A 21,959-nucleotide genomic window follows, 5' to 3' on the forward strand; every position below is an offset into this window, starting at 1 on the left:
CTATACTTACCTATCTCCCACCTAAATCTCCCCACTAGGCCTCTTATCTAACATAAACCCACCTTCAGAAAAAATCTTGAACAGAAATGCACAGGACTGTAAGCATTTTTATTAGCTTAGCCTCGCAGGGGTAGTGCATTTCGAAAGGAGTGGTGACATTTAGGCCCACCTGAGTCAGATTGCTTGGATTCCAATCCTCACTTGGCCACTTTCTGGCCCTGAGACTGGGCAATGCTCCAGTTCTCTAGAACCTGGATTCTCCCATAGTGAAATCTATCCCATGAGATTGTTGTCAGAAGAGATTTCAAGAAAAAGTCTCAATGCCAGCTTCTCTCCCACATTAAGTGCTGAATAACTGTTGACCATCACGAGGCTGATTATCTTGTTATCTAGATGGGAGGTCTTCATGATTAGAAAGGCCTTTCTAGACACATAAAATGCTACCCAGGAAGGCTGTGAGGCTGTCTCTGCCCATATCACTGTGCCACGACACAGGGTGCCCTCTAGCACTGCTCATCCCTTCTAGGGAGCTTCTTTACTCCAGTCTTAGAAGAAGTTCCCCACATGAGTGGGTTGCCTCCTCTGGGACTTCCCCAAGGTATTCCAGAGAACCAGGATGAAAATGGACCTCAGTCAGGCCTGTCTGGCATGTGACTATCTTGGCTGCCTGGTCACCAGTCCAGGACCTTGGCCTCTCATCTCCCCCAACCTGCTCTATCAGGACCTGTGCCTTCCTGTTTGTGGAAGGTGGAAGATGACAGGTAGGGGCTCTGGCAAAGCAGAGAATAGGCCTCTCTGCTGTGGGACAGTGAATATCAAGGCATGAAATGGGTTTTAGCTCACATCTGCAGTACACCTCTGGGATGCACCTGATTTGGGGAGATTCATGAAGGCTTCTGCAAACAGTCTAGAAATGGTCCTCTGCTTTCACACCTTCTTGCCTTTCTCTCTGTCACCACCTCGGTGAGAGAATCCAAAGGAGAATCCAAACATCTAACCCCTGGCACATGACGAGCTTCTCTAGGGATTCCCATTCTGAGGAAGCTCAGCGCCACTCGGGTCTCTTGACTTGAAGGGCACACCCTTTGCAAAGCAGAAGGTGACATTTCTTTAGTGCACATGTAGAGGGCTTTTGATTTGTATTTTCCAAAAAGGCTCCATATCAGTGCCTTGGGGAAACCCACAGCCAACCAACAAAAGGCAAACCTGCTCACCAGAAAGTATGGTTCCTGTTTGTGCTGGTTTGGCCACTTCTGGTGAAGGGCACAAGAGGCTGAGGGCAAAGCACTTGATGATGAACAGACTTGATGGGGAGAGAGGGACCAACACCATGTCAATGGCAATGTTCCATTCATATATTTGCTTGTCACTGATGTGTGTCCTAGAGGACTGGGAAGCTAAGTAGAAAGGCCACTGTAATTCGGCCTTCTTGGGTCAAGTTGGACAAATAGGCAAATGGTGTGATCAGCACTATTTCCAAAAACTACATTATTCCTAGAAGGGGTTGTTAAACCCACAAAAATCAGTTTTATTTTTTTACCCCTGGCTCCCATCTAGTTTTCTTTTCTTTTTTCTTTCTTTTTCTTTCTTTCAAGATTTTATTTATTTATTTGACAGAGAGAGAGAGAGAGACAGCGAGAGAGGTAACACAAGCAGGGGGAGTGGGAGAGGGGGAAGCAGGCTTCCCGCTGAGAAGGGAGCCCGATGCGGGGCTCTATCCCAGGACCCTGGGACCATGACCTGAGCAGAAGGCAGACACTTAACCATCTGAGCCACCCAGGCACCCCATATCTAGTTTTCTTAAGTAGGCCTTTGAATAAAGGATGTGCTCAGGTACAATCTCATCCAATACATCTCCTAACCCCACCTCTAAATAGTCAACATCACACTCAGAATGTTGAACTGCCTAGTAATTTCAGTCACCTGCTAAAATAGCTCTTTTGACACCAGACTCTAATAACTGAACTAGAAACTTCAGGAAAATTAACTGCAAATTACTAACTCTTGATCAACAGTTTGCATAGATATCCAGAGCCAAAATAAACCTAAACTTGCAGATGTTCAAATACATACTGGCAATTCTTTCCCCCGATGGAAAGAGACACAGGCACAGCACTTGCAACCTTTAGTCAGATGTTTATTAGGTGGTTAAGCCTCAGCTACAAAATAGATACTAATTTTGATTACTAATTTTGGTACTGGCTGAACTAATTATGTCCTGTTACTGCAGTGACAGGTCTCAAGATCTATAGTGGGGATAGGAAAACAAGAGCAAAGTGTCAAGATCTCTCTGCATGATGAAATGTGGCCAGTGCATTACATGCATCCAAGTCCATGAGCCTAAGGCCTAAGGGAGACCCTACTAAATCCTAAGAAGGGAACAACTGACATGCTCAAGCCTCCGGTGACAAGTCAAAGGCAGCTTTTTTTTTTTTTTTCTTCTCCTTCTTCTCAGTTTCTCCCCTTCTCTGGGCAATAAAAAGGAAAGGGAAGAAGAACTTCCCTCTGAAGTCTTGGTGATTTCTGGTTAAGTACATATATAAATATAAGCATGTTGAAAGCACATTCTTAATAAAATTATTAATAACTTAGGGTCAGGATGGGAGGAGTCATCTAGTGTGGGATCACAGGGTTTTGATTTTTAGTGTGTTCCCTATTTTTATGACTAGATACTGGTGTGCAGAGCAGCCCTTTGTGACTGGCTCTGGTTGTGTAATATGGGCTCTGACATTTCCCTGGTTGCCCCAGGTAGCTGCCACCTAAGGTACTCAAGTTTGAGGTGCCCTTGATGTTGTACACATGACTCCCCTGAAAGCTAAGAATTTCTCTAAAACAAAACTAAAAAACATAAGACCCAGATGTATGTGCGCACACACACACACACACGCACACAAATCACTAGATTTTCTAAGTTGTCTCTATGCATGAGTAACACGAAACAGCACCAGAAGTTGGAAGTGGGGTTCCCTACTGTGACAGAAACTAGAAAGAACAAGCACCCAATAAATGAGAAAAAAAGCCACTAGTGGGAACCCATCCTTACAGAAAAGCATAAATGCTATTGAAGACACATGAGGATACCCAAGGTTAATGAAGGTGCTCTAAACAAGGTCACTTAAGTCAAAGATCACCTTTGTACATAAACAGGATGGTCTGCTAGACCCTGGAAAGGTGACTTCAGCGAGCAAAGCAGGAGCCTGGTAGAAATACCACTTACATATGCTATGGGAATAGCAATCTGATTATGGGGCATATCAGATCAGGATTATCCCCTGCCCCCTGCAAAGGCTCTTAGCTCCATGTCCATCTCACAGGACAATGCCTAATGACTAATTTGGCTTCCTCCAAAATCCTGATAATGAAAGAGAACTAGCCTAGGGAATAAAACTGGTTTTCATAAAGATACTTTTTTATCTTTCACAATAAATTATAAAATTGGACATCTGAATTCCACATTGTCATGAGTCTAGTTCCTGGGAGTCTGTCCTGGGTGCACAGATAAACTTGAGGACCTAACCTGCAAAGCTGGGATGATTGCCCTTGGAGGCCCTAGGTCTGGCAGTCCCCTTAAATCTAACTTTGACATTTCAGAGCCCATACACCACCATCAAAGGAAAGGAGGATGTTGATACAAAGAACCATTGTGTTGGAAGCAAGATTCCAGAGTGTCAAGGCCACAAAATCCATAGTCCCTCACATTCAGTGCAGTACCAAGAGCATTTGCTTCTCCCTTCCCAACCTCCCTCAAGCCCAAATCTATTTGCTTCCTTGGCCCCTCTTCTTCTCCACCACCATGACCCTGTTCAGGGCATCATCTTCAATCACCTGGATGATTGTAACAGCTGCCCCCGACTGGCCTCCAATGTGGACCCTCCATTATCCACCTACACACCAACCAACCATGGTACCTGCTTGCCCTAGCAAGTTCAGCGAGCCCCCACCCCTACTCATTACATCCGCATAATGGCATGCATGCTTCTTATGAAGCTCTAAGCTCAGGAATCAGCCCTGTGGGAAGCTGGCACGGCACGACCTCTGAGCTTGATTAGCTCCAAGGGCTAGTATAAGAAGTAAACCAGCTACTGTATACTAAGGTATGGTACTATACACATACTAAGCAATGGTATCAACCTGGCTGACTGGGCCCTTGCTTGGGTGCGCAGCTTTGTCTGTATCACTTACCATCACTGCCCACCCCTTGGCTCTTGCCCTAGTCACACAGAGTGACTTGGGGTCACCCCAGCGCACTGTGCTCCCTCATGCCACCAAGTTAACACACATGCTGGGCCTCTGCCTGGACTCCCCTTCCTCCCGCTATGCCCAACTAATTCCAGCACTTAAGCTTGAAGTCTCAAATTAGGTATCACTTTTTCCAAGATGCCTTCCCTGAACACTGCCTTCCTCACCCCAAAACTGGAATGGTGTTTCTCTTCCCCTCCCCCACACATAGCACCAGGACCACCTATACTGGTCCTTATGACCCACTCTGCAATTGCCAATTTTCCTAACTGCCAACTCCACTGATGGGGCCCCAAACCCCCCAGGGAGAAAGGGGTGTGGTGGGGGAAGCAACCAAATAGAGGTTCTGGCTTCTGCAGCCATACAGCTTTGCTGCAGGGGTGCCGGTTCCCCCTTGGCCCACTAGAGCCTTACAAACTTCTAAGTTCAAAGCGCAGGGGCAGCTCAGCTCCTCCCTCTCTTAACCCACTGATTCGGGTTCAAAAGTTCAAAATTCAGGCAAATCAGAGCTAACATTTTCCGTTTTTGGTGTATTTTTTGGCCTCTTTGAGCCTCAAATGAATAATATAATACCCTCTGTGGGTTTATAAAGCTTTGCAGTGATAGTTTGTAACCCACAGAACACCAGACAATTATTAGAGGATTATTGTTGGTGCCAGATCTGGTCCTATAGCAAGAGGAGGGGGACAGGAAAGGATGTCAGCCTGTGAGGGATGAGTGCCTCTACTGGATTGGGGCCATCACCAGAAAACCTTTTTTCCTAATTCTGCTGCCTCGTTGTCCTACCCACAGCACAGAGGTCTTCCTGAGGCTCTGTACTACGTCTTGGCCACTGTTCCCGAGTTTTCCACAGAGACAAGGCTCTGGCACACACTCACAAGTGGGAAGTGGAGACATCTCAGGGCTTTCAGGGCTGGCACATGAGAGCACTCAGAGGCTCCTACAACTGGATTACCTGTGCTACATCCAGGCAGGCTTGCTGAGTCAGAATAAGCATTTTAATGACTGAAACTGATCAGTGCATATCATCCCACACCTGGCAGGGGCTGCCGCCCGTGCAAAGGGTCCTCCTCTTCATTCCAGCCCCTTCCCTGAGCCCTTGTCAGGAGATTCCAGGCATTAGAAGCAGAAACTCAGAACATAGGTGAAGCCTGCCACCTACAGTTAAAGGGTCCATGTATATTAGCTCCTCTATCCACCTGCCCTTAGTTCAGGCCCAAATTATCCTTGGAGGGAAACGTTAAATCTCCTTCTTCCTCCACTAGATTTAGACAAGGAAAATTTAGGAAACTGACTTAAATTGCTCTTCAAGCCAGGCTGTGTTTCTTCAAATTAAAAGCTGAATATGGAATCAGAGTAAACTGCATTCAACAATGTGCAGCAAATGTTCATGGAGCACCTGGGCTGCACACCCCTCACCCTTGTGATAAATGCAGTAATTCCAGAGGTGCCATGTGCCAGAGAACTATGAGTCCACTTTCTGGGTTTCTTTCTGTTCACGCTGAGGATCAATTTTTCTCTCATGGTGAAATTAATTCACTTCTCCTAAGTGCCCCCTGTACTACCTTCTGGAGGAAAGAGTGGTCTCTGCAATTACACCAGCAATTACTGCTATAGGAGCAGGCTCCAATCCTGCTTCACAACCCTCAGCGGCAGGAACATGTATGACATCCACACCTCAGCTAAGGAAGAGTGCATTGCACATGGACTTCAATGCTCGGTGGCCCTTTGTTAACAAAAATGTGTAGCTTTTGGTAAAGTCCACCATGGGGAACACAAACCATGGGCAGAGCACACAGCAAGAGGTATTTCCCAAGCTGGGGAATTTAAGAACACACAAGCAGAGTTTACCCAGCACAATTCTCATGAGAAGCAATCACGATTACTAAACAGTTACCAAAACAGTGCAGTAGGGCTCTTGAGATTGCTTTATAAACCCAAAGTTAAGGTTAAAGATATTGCTGTAGTAGTGGTATTAAGGTAAAAATATTTTCTCTTGGGGAAGAGTATCTTTAGTTCTCAACATAGAACATCATTACACATGTATTCAGTTTAAAATGAAAACCAAATTTACAAATCGCTTCTGGATACTTAAAAATAAACTCTAGGTTGCTTTTCTTTTTGGCAGCACCAGCCTAAACTCTGTGGCTTTGCGATATTTCAGAAACTTCAGGTACCTTACAGTCTTCTGAGAAAGGCCCAGTGCTTCAGAATTCCTGCAGTGGCTGTGGAGAAAGAACATTACTGGCAACAAAAATTAAAACAACATTTCAAGACCTCCAGGAATTGTTCATAAATGTTCATAAATGTTCATAAATGTACACACATATTTCAGCATTTCAGCTGATAATCCTACATACTTTTTCTGTGAGTATATTCACATTTCTTTTTGGTTCAAGGAAAAAAATGGACTTTATAGACAAATTGTATCAGCTGTAGGTAGAAAATTCCATGGCCATGCTTCCCTTTTCTGGTGTATATCTAGGGCCTGTGTGGGTGTATAGAGTTTTCCCTGGTCCCCAAAGCGGCTCACCTGTGACATTACCCTTTATATGCTTTCCTGTGCATATATAAGAGCATTTCCTGCTCTTCTTAGTCAGAGGCTCTGTTGGCGGTGGAATTTGGAGAAACTGGGCTGCAACATCTTTTTAGGGAGAAGCCAAGTATACTTTTTCCTTCTTGTGGCTTTGTGTGCTTAAACAATTTGAGCTGGTGTAAAAGACTGGACCACGAAATTGCTCACAGAATTCCAGGATCCTGCTGCCCCACACTGCAAACTGCAGATGCTCTCCAGGCCTGCTGGGCTTGGCCTGAATGTGGAATTTTACCCACCAAAAAGCACTACTGGAGCTCAAGTCAGAAATTTTAAATAGCTCAATGATACTGATGCTTTTGCCCTTTGGCTTCAAAAGCAATCACGACCAAACATTTTCAACTATGAGCTGATTACAATAACAAAAATACCTTTTCAAAAAACATTTAATGAGGTAGCTGAGATCACATATCAAATCCACAGCATACATGAAGGTGCTTAATTAGTGTGCAGGCATTTTAAAATGTATTTTTAAATGCAAACTTGCTACAGTGCCTAATAAATGCTCATTCTTCCCAGTTCCTGAAGATGCATGCAGATGTTGCAAAGAGGCCCTTGCAGAGTTATAACAGCAAGAGAACAAGAGGTTGAGAGTAAGTGAAGCTGGACAGGAGGAGAAAGGAAGGGAGCCCTGGGCATATAGCTTGGGCTGAGGTGGTTGTGCCCCCCATGGAACTGAAATATAGTCAGGGCCACTGAGAACACACACCAAGAACTCAGGGACATGATAGGCTGAGAAGAGGGTCTTGACTTGAGGTGGCAGGAACCACACAGCCTGGGGCACTTTCATTAAGATCGAGGCAATGCTCAGAGCACACCCCACACACCTTTGAGGGCCCCAGGGAACCACCCTCAGAAGGGAGTCCAGCCTCCTGCTGCCCTCACCATGACCACTCTGGGTTCCGTCTGCTCCCAGCCAAAGGCTGCTTTATGCTGAGCAGCTTTTAAGATGTTAACTTCAAATGATTTCCATGTGGAGTCATGGACAAAAGGAAAGGTGGTGATACCAAGCATGGAAGCATGGACTTTGTGACTGTTCCAGCAATACGAACATTTAGAGTTCACACATCCACACACATGGGCACACACACACACACTCGCCTGCACTCAGGCGCACGCACGAGTCGGTGTGGGGCAGCCAAGCAGACTCCCCAAGCTCAGGCAGGGCAGGAGTGGGCAGGATGAAGGGGCCTGGGGCAGGGTTCGTGGATTCATGGAGGAGGAGCCTGTATCCACCTTTGCCACCCTCCCCTTCCTGTCCTCCACGGGGGCAGCCAGCACACCAGGGCACCCGGCAGAAATGCACTGAAGACAAGGGATGGACAGGCAGGCATCAGATCACTCAGTTATTAGGTCTCCGTCGTATAGTTGCTGTAGGCCAAAGGAGGCAGGGTCTGAAAGTTGCTCCACCGCCTTGTACCAGGCTGGGACTCCACACGCCCTTGTTCTTTATATTTACCCAGAATGTTTTTGGCTTCTTCCACATCCCGCAAAGGGCTCTCTCCATATTCTTCCTTCAGCCACTGCCGGTACTGGAGAAGTTGAAAACAAAACCAAAATGTCACACACACACCTGCATCTACATAGATTTCACCTATTACTTAATGTTACAGATTTTGCCACATATAACCAAGGAATAAATGGGCATTGGGCAATTAGAGATCTGTGGTTGGCCGGCCAGTGTCAAGCAAGAGAAATAACTGCTTCTTCCAGGTTTTAGCCTGAGGACATGAAAGCAAGCCAAACCAAGAAAATGGCACTTGGCCCAAAGGGCAATAAACAGACGTTAATATGGGGTCTGAAGATGTTAAAAGATAATGTCCTACAGCTGCAGCTGGTGAACAAGGGACCAGTGATGACTTTGATTGGGATGCAAGTGGGGCATTCTTGTCCTCTGTGGGCCTTTCAAACTCCAACCTCCCTGATTCTAGGTGTGCACAGAAAGACTGAGTCATCTTCCCAGAGGCTGCTGCTCACATCACCAAAGTCCCCTGAGCATGGTTACCTGGTGGACTTCATGCTTCTCAAACTCCTGGAGCTGTCTCTGGAAGCCCAGGTTGGGGTTGGCACAGGACCTCCCTGCACGCACAGTGTGCAGGGCATCCTCCCAGCCAAAGTCGGTGATGGTCATGATGTATGCGATCACCAGAGTCACACTCCTGGAGACACCGGCCAGGCTGCAAGGGCCAAAAGAACCCACAGGGGCAAGGGGTTTCAGTCCATGAGTCTATCTCCTCATTCATCGAGAGCAGGGGATTCTGTGGATCTCATTTTAGAAAGTCTCCTCCTTGGATTATGAGTGGACAGCAAGCCAGTATGAAATTACTCAGAAACATAGGAGCTTCTCTCTACTTTATTACACTAGAATCTCAGGCATCAGTATATGTGTGAGCCTCATTTTTTTTTTTTTTTTTTTACAGATCTTCTACTGGCTATGGCTTTGGACACCAGTTTTATGATTCTCTATGCTCCTGAGCCCTTCTTCAGATAGTCCCCATTTCCTCAGACAGAAAAAATAACTAACTAAAGCACATCAAGGGAACTTGAAGGGTCTGGGATCCATGCAATAAATCTATTTACAACCTGCAGCAGTTTAGAAGGCTTCATGGTTTTTTGTTTTGTTTAAGTCTGGTTTTCTTAGATAAATGAAGGCTAGATCTATAACTGAAAGCCCATTAAATACAGAAGCTCTTATGAAACAGTTTGTGTTCTTTTTGAAATAACTGAGCAGAGCACAAGAGAGGGCACATTCCACGTGCTCTGGGATGTGGGGGTCAATAACGGTTAATTATATCTAGCAGACTGAGTAAGGGGACCAATTTTAAATGCATATGCAAATTAAGGTGGTCACAGAAGGCTGTGCTGCGTCAGATTTAGAGTGTTCTAGCAACGGTTTAAGATGGGGAAGTTTAGCAAATTTCTCATTTTTAGAAAGGCCTATCTTCAGATTTATATAACCATATGAAATACAAATTCCTAGAGTATCAGGGCTACACATATTCAAATGATGATGATGATGATGATGATAATAATAATAATAATAAAAGACAACCATTCTCAAGTAGGGCTCTTTCTTAGGCTTTTATATCAGAAATACCAAGAGAGCTTTTAAAAAATACATCCTCTTTGGCTGCAAACCTGGAGAGTCTAATATTCACCAGAAGCCATAGAAGCCCAGGCACAGGATTACAGAACTCCCCCTTTATGGCTCCAACTGCACCCCCAAAATTCTTTAAAGCAAATGTAGATGAACATTATAAAACCTACAATTTGGTACATGTCCTACTCTTTTTAAAAGTAAAAAAAAACATAAATCACATAGTATCAAGAACTGCATAAAACTACCAAACATCATTTTTTTCTAAAGCAATCAAACTACTGTCCCTGCTCTCCTGATATGGGTTACAGGCCCTTAGAACAGATTAGTTTTTATGAAGGGCTCTTCTGGGTATCCTGCACTGGATCTCCTCTGTCACCAACATCAGCAGCAACACAGCCCAGGAGGTATCACTTTACATTTCCAAAGAGCCTTCACTGAAATAGCAACTTCTTTGGGGAAACTCAAAAGACTGTTAAGCTTTTTTTTTTTTTTTTAATATATTTCACAACATAATATTGTCTTTTTAAAAAAAATCTGAGTATAGTTTACATATAATGTTACATTAATTTCAGGTGTACAACATAGTGATTCTACAAGTTTTACATTAGGTTGTGCTCACCGTGTAGCTGCCCTCTGTCACCGTACAACACAATTATACCATTGTCTGTATTCCCTGAGCTGTGTCTTTTATTCCCATGACTTTTTCATTCCATAACTGGAAGCCTACATCTCCCACTACCTTTCACCCATTCTGCCCATCCTCTCACTCCCTCCCCTCTGGCATCCATCAGTTTGTCCTCTGTACTTATAGGTCTGGTTCTGCCTTTTGGTTTTTTGTTTTTTTCATGTGTTTTGTTTTTCAGGTTCCATATATAAGTGAAATCATACGGTATTTGCTTTCTCTGATGTATTTCACTTAGCATAATACCTTTTAATCTCTCCATGTTGCTGTAAATGGCAAGATCTTATCTTTTTTTTTTTTTTTGTGGCTGAGTAATACTCAATATGGAGTCTTATACAATATAAAGAGGGAACATGCTCAGCTTGCACTTTAATGAACAGCAGAGTTCTGGCTCCAGACTGTTGGCTGCTGGTTCCTTTAACATATTAGTTACGTGATAAATATGAGTACTAGTGCTAATGATATTTCATAATGTATATAATTGTCAAATCACCATATTGTACACCTGAAACTAATGCCAACTATATTTCACTTAAAAATAAAACAAATAAAAATTTAAAAAAATAAAAAAATAAAATATGAGAGCTAACATTCCCTGAGAGCTTACCATGTGCCAGGTATAGTGCTAAGAACTTTATGTGCATTATCCTTGGGTTATGTGTATTATAACAGCTTTTTTTTTGCAGTGTGTATGTACTTATGTATATGTATTCAGATCCATATGAAGTGTAGCTGAATGCAGGTGGAGAGCTGTATATAAACTGTTTAATTCTAAGATCCTATTCAGATCTTTTCAAAGCAAAGTACTAAGCTAAACACACATAAAAGCCCCCATCTGTAAATGGAGAAGAAATGGTCATTCTGGTGTTACACTAATGCAATGTTAAACACCACATATGTGATCAAAACTCTCCAGAAAGAAACAGTGTTTTGAAAGGGCGCTGAGGTTTCAGGGATGAGCCCACAAAACCTGTACCCTCCACAGGAGGCTATTCCAAGGGAATAATAGACATGGGCTAGAAAAGAGGCTCCTGTGGTTCCATAGCCTTGACAGTCCCTACAGAAATCCTAACTGTGAAAATGAAAATCCTAAGTGAAAATGAAAAAAAAAAAAAATCATAGGGTTCTCTTTCATCAAAAACAAACGATGACTAACAAATGGCAGGGGTCAGATGGGGTGTGTATTCAAGATTCAGAGGGCAGACAGAACCATTAGGAGTTGAAATAATTAATCACACACAGAAAAACCCTTGAGAGAAATCAGGCTCAGTAGAAACACTAAGCTATGATTTGGCAGAGGCATACATACCAATGTACAAGACAGCCCTCACCCCTGAGTCGGCACTCGTGAATGAATTTAATACTTTCTTTGAAATGTCTTGTCCTGTCGGGGGAGAAAAAAGAGAGAAGTGACATCTCTCTACTTTACTCAACACATGATGAAAAGAAAAATCCGCCTGAGGTTTCTTGAAAAGGTCTCAGAGTCCCACAGCTTCAAGACCGTGGTCACACTGTCTGGGGCTGGAGCTGGCTCAGCGTTAGAATCTGTCACACACAATGCTGAGGCCTGGGGAGGGCTGCCCATCTTCTGGGATTTTCAGAATTTCTCTGCAAGGAATCCCTGAAACACAGCGTTGCCACTGACTGGTATGTGTGTGGGCGTTGGTTTCTGCCTAGCCCAGGGGTCGGTTGGGGCCCCTGAATGTTCAGGAGCATACTACTGACCCCACACTGATGATCCACACACCATCTACGCACATTCAGAGCCATTCAGGTGAAGAAGGTGCCCATATCATGAAGGCTCCCTAGTGCTAAGAGGGAGTTTACTTTTGATGATCTGAAAAACCTAGTAATACTCTCCCATATTGGTTTCCCTTGACTTTGGTACATCCTGTCGGCATGTCATCAGAGGGCTGTGGGGAAAGGGAAAATACAGCTTCAATCCCTGCTCAGCCACTTACTGGCCGTGTGACTTTGGGAGAGTCACTTAGTTTCTCTTAACTTCATTTATAAAGTGGAAATAATGTCTTACAGGGTGGAATGAGGTGATATATGCCAATATGCTTTGCAAACTCTAAAGTCCTTTATGACAATGAAACCATGATCCTTACTTCTTCTGACCCTTAGCCTTTTTAACACCCTTTCTCCTGCACGTATGTACCAGCATCATTTAGAGCATGTTCTGGACTGGCTGGTGGGTTAACTATAAATACTCCAAGACGACCTACAGAGTACATGCTTTTTGAGGTCTTTTACCTTTGATTGAGTTACAGAGCAGCAAAACACCTAAAGTTGCCCATGGAATAAATTCATCCTCCTTTAAACACCAACTGAGTACTATTTACCGGAACTCTGCAAAGCTGCAGGAGATTCAGGGAAGAATGAGATGTAGTTTCCAACCACACAAGCTAGGTCTATCATTTCATGAAGGATGACAGGATAAATGAATGTAACAATGAGAAATTCAGGTATGGCATAACAAACTCAGCCAGGTATTAAATACAGAAGAAACTTAGCAACCTAAGTGTAGGTGCCCAGCTAGATTAAGATGGAGAGATAATACAGGAAACTATACATGTGCATGCATACATGTACATATTCCACGACCAACCATAAAGCATGATGAAAAGTCCTAGGGATCGAACCCAAGGACTCCAGACTCTTACTAAAATCTTTAAGTACCAGAACATTGCAAGACATGCTTTTGCTAACTTTCCCAGGCACAAATGCTCCCAGACATAAACTTATAAAATTACTCTGGGCATTGCAACTATACTCACAAACACTGGCTTGGTATATAAAGCAGGCAAGATAAGATTCCTGCTGTAATTCCTGAAATCTGAAGTGTCAGTACTGAAAAGAGATCTCAGAAAGGATTGTAAGGCAGAAGCCTGTGGAAGCCAGGCAGTGAAGCCGAGTGCTCAGAGGGGTGAAGGGATGGGGGGCACTGTGATGTGACTGGCAGAAGCCTGGCCCACCGGAGGCGGGAGAGAAGGCTCGGTGCTGTTGGAGCTTCCTGTCTCTCAAGCAAAAACAGTCTGCAGCGAAGTCTTCTGATTTTGAAGTATTGAAACTGTGGCCAGACATCTTGAGTTGCGCTGATTTAGTTTGGGGCAGCAAAGTTTGTCAGAACAGTCCCCCTTCCCTCTGATTCCAGCCATGGAGAAGTAAAGAAAAGGTTGTGGGGTGGGGACTTCTGGAAAAGTTTTCCCTTCCTAATGAAAGGAAAGTCATCTATCTCTGCGCCAGGTTTCCTGCTAGCATCATGCTTACAGCTGCATCAGCTGCCCTGTAACCACAGGTGATAAAGCCCCTCGCGTGGAGAGGCAGCAGGATGCAAAGGGAGACCTCAGGGGACTGATGCCCAGGCCTGGGAGCACCCACCACCAGGTTTCTTAGTCAAGGCTTTAAGTAAATTTCTCTGTAACTTAAAACATTATCAATCAGATACTCTGCTACTTTAGTCAAATATAATCCACCTGATAACAGCAACCAATTCAACAGTTTTAAAAACACTGAGCTAAGTGGCACCTGAGTGGCCCAGTTGGTTAAGCCTCTGACTCTTGATCTCAGCTCAGGTCTTGATCTCAGGGTCGTGAGTTTAATCCCCACATTGGGCTCTATACCCCAGTGTGGAGCCTACTAAAAAAAATAATAATAATAAAATAAAAAACAAAAGAAAGCAAAAACATTGGGCCAACTCATCTGGCCTAGGAGTGGTTACAGGCTGCCTGTCTGCCATCTGCTTCGTGGGCCAGCCTATCCTCCTGTGTTGGCCGCTGCACATGGCAGACATGCCAGAGGGTAGGGTGGGTCTGACTGCAGATCCCAGGACCAGGACAGGCAGCCCGGAACTCAGAGCTCATCCCTGACTGCAGTCTAGCAGTGGCTAGAGGGTACACATGTTTGTCCACGAGGTCAGCCACACCGGGGCATCCAAAGGTTCGGAGAGTCCTCTCCATGCCTGCAGCCCATGCTCACGCCTGTCCTTTATGGGTCTCTTTCTAGTCGAGCAGAGCTTCATCTGTGACAAGACGGGCAGGGAAAAGCACAGCAACCAGAAAAGGAAAAACAAATCTAAAAATGAGTGACAATTGCCTGAGTAGTGAACAAACCACAGACTGCCCCAGAACACATTGCAAAGGCCCGAGTGACATGAGAGTTAACAGTGCCCCTCTGAGTGGGCAGGACTTAATGTTTTAGGGGAACACGGTCAGTGCTGTGGAGCTCACCAGGATTTTGCAAAATGACAACAAATGAATGCCTTTGCTGAAACCTGCGAGTGGGAACAACTCCTTCCATCTGGCTTTCATACCTGCATGCACCAAACCACATGCACAATGAAACCTGGGGCTCAAATACTGTCCGGTGTATCTGGGTTCAAAAGTCAGTCCCTCCTCTCCTCAGAATAAGAGAGTGGGGTGGGAGTGGGGTCGGCAGGGCAACATGCAGACCTGCCAGAGCCCCGAGAGAGTGTGTGAAAGAGCTGAGGGGCCAAGGAAGCCATGAGGAGGTGCCCCCACTTTGCTCCCGGCCAGCCCTTTCCTCTTTCAGCTCTAACTGTGCCAACCTTAAGTCTAGGACAAACCCACAGATGGCTCCTGTCCACCACCGTGTTGGGGCAAGGGCTGTGGAACCCCAGGGCAGGCATCTGTGTGGGGACAGCTCACAGCCCAGCCCAGGAGTGTAAATGATGCCACTGAAGGGATGGCTCAAAGCCCCACCACAAAACCTGACTCATAAGCACAGATGGGCACAAGGCCACACCAAGCAGACGTTCCTAGAAATGCTTTTTCCACGTAAAGCCAGGAGGCAGGCGCATTTACCGCTGCTTTGGTGTGCTGCAGGGAGCGGGGGTTATTTCCAGGGAAGCTGATGACATAAACTCTAGCGCTGGTCATTAAACTCCCTCCTCCACAGCAGGAAATACCCGAGACTCTGGCTCCTGTTGCCCAATTCTCTGATGTGAAGCAGAAGCGCGCATCTTAAGCACCATCCCACCACAGGCTGTTTCAATGGACACAGGTTCCCTATTCTTGCTCTTCGTTTTGTACCCTCGCTTCCATACAAAGACATGTGAGTAAGTTCTGTTGGAGGAAAGCCAGAGGGGCTCATCCACCTACGTGTGTCACAAACTTACCTCATAGTGCTTGCTGCTGCCAGCAATCTGAAGAGAACATCTTGGGGAGGGCAGAGGGGCACTTCAGAGGAGACCCATCAAACAGCCCTGCAGCTGCCACTGTCCCCCTTCCTCAGTCTGAGCTGGCTGTCCTCCTTGAAGAGCCTCCTCCCCTCTCTGGCCGGAAGCCAAGAGACAGGACCAGCAAAGTTTCCCTGACCTTCGGAGAGTGCACAGAAAGGATGGTGGATGGGATCTAGCAAAACTACACCACATGATGCTCATTTTTTGAGGCCGAACAACTAGTTCTTATTCCAAGACTGCAAGATTTGGAGGCTGTGATCCCCACTGCGGGATCAGAGGCAGCCCTCTCCTGCTGAGGACTCTGCTTATCTGAGCAGTAGCCCAAGGGATCTGGCCACGTACCTTGAGTGGTAGCTGGGCTTACTCCAAAGTCAGCAGTATCAGACCAGGTTGTACTGACAGGAGACCCAGGACGCTTCTCCTTCCCACATACATACATGTGTGTACATATGTGTATATGTGTGCACATGTGTGCATGCATGTTGTATATGAAAGCAAAGGAGGAAAAAAAACAGGAAAGGCAAGCACTCTTAGAGTTTTCCTCCTAAAAAAGGAATGCTTAAAGAAAAAAAGCAAAAAGGCAAAAAGCAAGTGGGTGGAATGTTTTATCTGGGCTCAGATCAGAAAGCTGTTTCTCCTGGGGCAGAATCGGCAGAGGCTCCCAGGCTGTGTGTGGGCCCCCTCGGCTGGAACACTGTGAAGCTCGCTCTTGCCTCACCCAGAAGCAAGCAGGAAGGAACATTCTCCAGCAGGACAGACACTGGCTGAGCTGCTCTTTCAGCACCAGGCATTGAACACATACAACTACTCATACTTATATCAAGGATTTCCCACATTTTGTATTTCCTGCACTTAAACTTTTTTTTTAATGGGGGGGGAATTAAAACACACATGTGGTGTGTATCGTGCTTTTCATTTTGCCACATAAGGTCATTTTAAAAACAAAACCAAACCCTTTTTACCACCTACTATAACATCATTTCACAAAGAATAGTTGAGAGGAGGACACAGTTTAAGACTAAAAAATAGTTAAGTTCAATAAGTGAAGTCTTATGAAAAACTCAATATACCTTTTCTGAGTATTTCTCATTTCCATGGCCTGCAAAGTCCTCAGGAGTCATGTGTGAGCATGTGTGTGTGTGCACATGAATGCTCAAGTAAGTATGCATCTGTCTGGAAATAGGACCACAGCACTCCAAGGCCCACATCATTTTGGTCTTGCAAAACTGCTTTTTAATAATTAAAGAAAATTGTAAGCGAGAGAAAGAGAGAGCTGGATGTACAGAAGACATCAGCTAAACTAAAGAAAACATACACAAAAAGATAAGGAGGTAGAATAAGGCAAGGAAATTTTACTGATATTTTAAATATAAGCTCACTGTATTGCTAATACCTCTTCTCCCCACAAAAACCTCAAGAAATTCAGAGACCTGCTCGATACTCAAACCACTGAATGTCACAAAGGCTCTCTTGTAATGATGCAATGCTACCAACTCTACAGCACAGATCAAACTCTCCTGGACTTGACAGAAGATAAAAAAAAAAAAAGTAATTATTCCCTTAACAATGTCTAAATACAAAATACCAATTTAATAAATATTAAAATAAGAATGAATAAATGAGCTACTATACATCCAGTAATTCACTCTCAAAATACATTAATACTCCTTACTTGGATAGACAGCAAATATAATCTTATTTTTTGGAAATGCTTAGAGTTCATAAAAAACACTTTCACTTATCTAACCCAATACTACAAAAATTGTGTGAGATAGGTATTTTACAGATGAGAGAAATAAGGTTAAAATGACTTGCATACGAAAGTACAGAGAGAAAGCAAAAGCAAGTATTTCCAAAAGCCTGAATTCACTAGCCCGCTCCACTTCGGCCAGAGAACATGTAGCATGTGCATTTGATATAAACTCTAGGATGCCTCTAATTGTGACAATTCATGCAAAACACACCAGCCGGGGTCTGTGGGGTTATTATGACCATGAGAACTTGAACTTTCACATTTCCTGACTTTGAAAGGCAAGGTAGTTGGGGGAACTGAGCTAAGATTTTAATGTGCTAATGTTATCTCAACCAGGTTTCTGCATTTTAAGTTCCTGGAAGATCAGAGGGGGAGTTTGTGAGGATTAAAGCCAAGACAGAAAATTGACCTTTCTGGGCAGTTTACAGCCACTGAATACCAAGTGAAAGCAGTTAGTTTCAAAAGGTCACAAACCTCTTACTAAGCAAAACTGGAAAGAAGAATTCCTGTTGGTATAAGGATTTGTGGGGAGAGATTTAGGATATAAAACTTAAACTATATCCAAAGTTGGAAATAATTTTAAAAGTCTGTAAGTTTACAACAGGGATATAGTTTTCTAGAATTTATTTTGTCATTAAATATAAGATTTCTCAGGCATCAGTAATTAAAAGTGGCTAGACTAAAGAACTACTAGTTCTACTTGTCTGAGTTACCCAGGGCATATTTTCCAGTGACAGACATGATTTCTCTTGCTTTTGTTAACCAGAGCATTAAGAGTATTTGTCTCCTGACCATCTACATTGGTTGATGGTACAGAAGGTGAAGGTTCACTGTCAACCTATATGTTCCTAATATTTGCTGAGTAATAACCACAGGCTACCTGAAGTGAGATGGATCATATAAACAGAATCAAGTGTTCCACTTGCCAATGGTTAATAGTCTATATCATGAAAGCATGCTCACTGTTAAAAGGCATGTTATGCTTCCAATAAAACATTCGTAAAAGGTAAAGAGAAACTCAAGCTATTTCATAGGCTGTCTCTTAACATACAAAGTATACTCATATTCCAAACTTAACTCCACAATTTCCATATAACTTCAGTAGAGCAAGAAATATTTACAAAATCATGGACATTGATGTGCCCAAATCCTTACTTATGCGTAAGACTTGCTATTACTAATGGATGAAAACTAAAAGTTTCCCCGAAGAATCACATGAGTGCCTGTGAACTTAACTCCCAACGGGAGAGTGACAGCTTTTCTGCCTTTCGATGAGTTATGGTCTTGACTTTATTTTCCAACTGAAACAGAGGTTGTACTGCTGTAGGACTTCACTCAAAATAGTAACAGTGGTGCATTCTCCTCAGGTTCTCTCTGTCATTAGCCTCACACTTGGGTGCTGTAATAACCACCTATTGGAATCCTACCCTACACTTTTACCAAGATGTGAGGAAAGGGCTAAAAAGGCAAATCACACATCTTAACAAGACCTCTGCACATATTTGAGATGGGAGAGAACAAATTCAAATCTTACGGGCTAGTCCTCTGGACCCAAGGTGCCTATGTTTGGGCTGGTTTTGCCAGAAGATCTGAACTGACCCATGAGACACTGCAACTCAGAGAAACATTTTCTGTCACTCTGGCCTTTCCATGTAAGGAAATCTTCCAAATCTTCCACTGAAGTGGCCTCCTGAGCACCGAAACTTGTTATTTCAACTATCTTCTTTTGTAACTCTCAAGATAAATTAACACACCTTGAAGAGGGTAAAAGTATACTCTTATTTTCAAAACTGCTTAGAGTTCATAGAGAACACTTTCATATATGTGATCTTATCTTCAAAAATCCTGAAGGCAGGCATTTTTCAAATGAGGGAACTGAAGCTCAGATGGGTTTAAATGACTTGCCCAAGGTAGATGTAACTAGTTTTAAAGTTAAGATATCTAACATCAAGGTCTACTGCTTATTTGTTTACGTAGTGCAGGGCTGCTCAATGCTCAATCTTCATTTGGTAAGCCAGTCATTGTCCTGGACATCAAACACAGTGCTTGGCTCCTAGCAAAGCTGAAAAGTCCTGGGGGCAATCAAGTGCCTTCTCTGACAACAAATGCCCAGAATGTGTGACAATCTGATTCCTCCGAAGAGTCATTGCCAATCAGGTATTGACAAGTTCAAAAGTATGTTAGAATCTCAGTTTGAGATAAGAGCAAAGCAACCATTCTAAAAATAGCCACCAAAACATGGGCAGAAGATTGCTGTGGTCTCCAGAGAAAGGCAGTGGCTCACTTCCTTCCGTATACACCATGCCCTTCCAACCACTTCTGTTTCTTGACACGACTAGTAACCAAGGAAGTTCTCTGCTGCTTCTTCTCCTCCTAGACCCACGCTACTACTGTTTTCCTAGTGATCCTAGTAAAATCTTTCCTCCACCATCTTCAATCTTAAAGATTGACTTTTTCTGTGAAATACAGAGAGTTAGTGTGAAAACAGGCCTTGCATAGAACGTATCTGTCCCTGCTTCCAATCTACCCTTCCTGGTCTAACTCTATACCACCTTTCCCCTGTCCTACACGCCCCCCCACAATCTTCCCCACATCAACCAGATTTTGTAGTATGAAAAAAAAAGATGTAAAAAAAAAAATCTCAATTTTGTTTTATATTGGGCAAGTTTCATTATATTTATATGTTGAAATGACAGTATTTTGCATATACTGGGTTAAATAAAGCATTATTAAAACTATTATCACCTGTTCCTTTTTTTACTCTTTTTAATTTGGCTCCTAGAAAATTTAAAATTATCCTCATGGCTTACATTTGTGGTTCATATTCTATTTCTACTGGACAGTCCTATCTTAGACAAAACCCATTAGCTTCTTTAAATCTTTGCTTCCAGAGAGAGGATAAACATGCTGAAAGTTTGGTTTGAGGCATCCTTTTTAAAAATGAGGCTCTTCTTGTAGACGTCCCATCAGTCAGTGTTGTATAGTTGAAGGACTGGCAAACAAACAGCATGCCTCCAGCTACAGTTCTGCCTAACTTGGCCGCACAGACCTCTGTGCTTGGCATCCCATGGCTCTGATGACTTCACGGCCCTTTAGTTATTTGACTTTACTGTCCTTTGCAATTTTTAATATCTCCAAAAAATATAGGAAAAAAACAACTTACAGGTTCTGAGATGGTGAATCCGCTGCTGGAATGCACAGGTATTTAACCCCCTGTAGAATAATAAAATAAAATAAAATAAAATAAAATAAAAAAATAAAAAGATGATACTTAGTGAAGAAAACTACTTAAAGGAACTATTTACTCAGGTCAAAAAATAAAAAGTAAAAAGGAGAAGTTTTTCACTCATCTTTTGTTGCCAAGGAACCAGGGAAAAACTCTTTAATTAAGGTTCCTAGTTATTTCCGTGACCACACATACAAATATTCATGCTCTGGCTTGCAAACAGCTTGTAGGTTTAGATAGGTTTATCAAAAAAGTGAAATAACTGAGTGCTTCCCAGGAAGTGTCAACAAGTTTCCAAAACTATCATTTCCGATGCTTGTTTACACATTCAACATTTTTAAAAATCTATTTCACTTAAGATCCTGAGTGGCCAAAAAGGAAGCACTGTTAGTAAAAACCTTAACATGATGACTAAAAATTACAACATTATATTACAGAGTTTTCTATATCAAATTTTAGTAATTGAAAAATTACAATTTCCCCGATGCATTAATAGGAACTTTACACATTCAAAATATTTTGATTTATTTTGCTTGCTTTTCAAAAGAGTAAAAGTTTGTGGACCAAACTGTTACATTTTTTAAAAAGAATGCCCAATTTGAAAAAAAAAAAAAAGTTCATATAGGTCTCCATGAGAATCTATAAAAAAAAGTCTGTGTAAATTCATGCTATAAAAACTCAGGCTAAATTTAAATTTTATTAAAAATCTGGTTGTTTTGGGACACCTGGGTGGCTCAGTCAGTTAAGTGTCTGACTTCTCAGGTCATGGTCTCAGGGTCCTCAGATTGAGCCCTGCCTTGGGCTCCCTGCTCAGCAGGGAGTCTACTTGTCCCTCTGCCCCTCCCCCTGCTTGTGCTCTATCTCTCGCAAATAAATACATTAATTAGTTAATTAATTAAATCTTTAAAAAAAACTGGTTGTTTCTTCTTCAGAGGGATTTAAAGTATAGTTCCAAAGGTCTTCAGTGTCATGTAAAAATAGAAAATCTAGAAATCTCAGCAACCTTTGCAAAAGAATGTGGTTCTGTGAGGACTTAGATGAACCATTTTTAAACCCTTCCTCCTTTGATAGCCTAATCTCATAGGATCTTGCCACCGTGTCATGGATAATAAAGTAGGGGAAGAAACACATCAAACACTGAAAAAATAACCACCTAAGAGGGT

General features: G+C 43.2%; 1 protein-coding gene across 4 annotated transcripts in view; it reads right to left on the reverse strand.

Annotated features, from left to right (window-relative positions):
• Positions 1-21,959, reverse strand: part of DUSP22 (dual specificity phosphatase 22) — a 110,625-nt gene that overhangs the window by 30,843 nt on the left and 57,823 nt on the right. Inside the window, exons 4-8 of one of the 4 annotated variants that reach the window (XM_064597289.1) lie at positions 20,734-20,783; positions 11,924-11,998; positions 8,838-9,009; positions 8,292-8,364; positions 6,417-6,483 (exon numbers count right to left, since the gene is read on the reverse strand). In XM_064597289.1, the coding sequence (XP_064453359.1) occupies positions 6,417-6,483; positions 8,292-8,364; positions 8,838-9,009; positions 11,924-11,998; positions 20,734-20,783 (437 nt within the window). Of the gene's footprint in view, positions 1-315; positions 6,484-7,200; positions 8,365-8,837; positions 9,010-11,923; positions 11,999-20,733; positions 20,784-21,959 lie in introns of those variants that run through there. The other 3 variants (XM_064597292.1, XM_064597291.1, XM_064597290.1) reach the window with 3 other exon arrangements.

This window comes from Mirounga angustirostris, unplaced genomic scaffold (assembly GCF_029215605.1).
Source record: "Mirounga angustirostris isolate CCGP_5_RB_7025 unplaced genomic scaffold, mMirAng1.0.hap1 SCAF_8, whole genome shotgun sequence".
NCBI lineage: Eukaryota > Metazoa > Chordata > Mammalia > Carnivora > Phocidae > Mirounga > Mirounga angustirostris.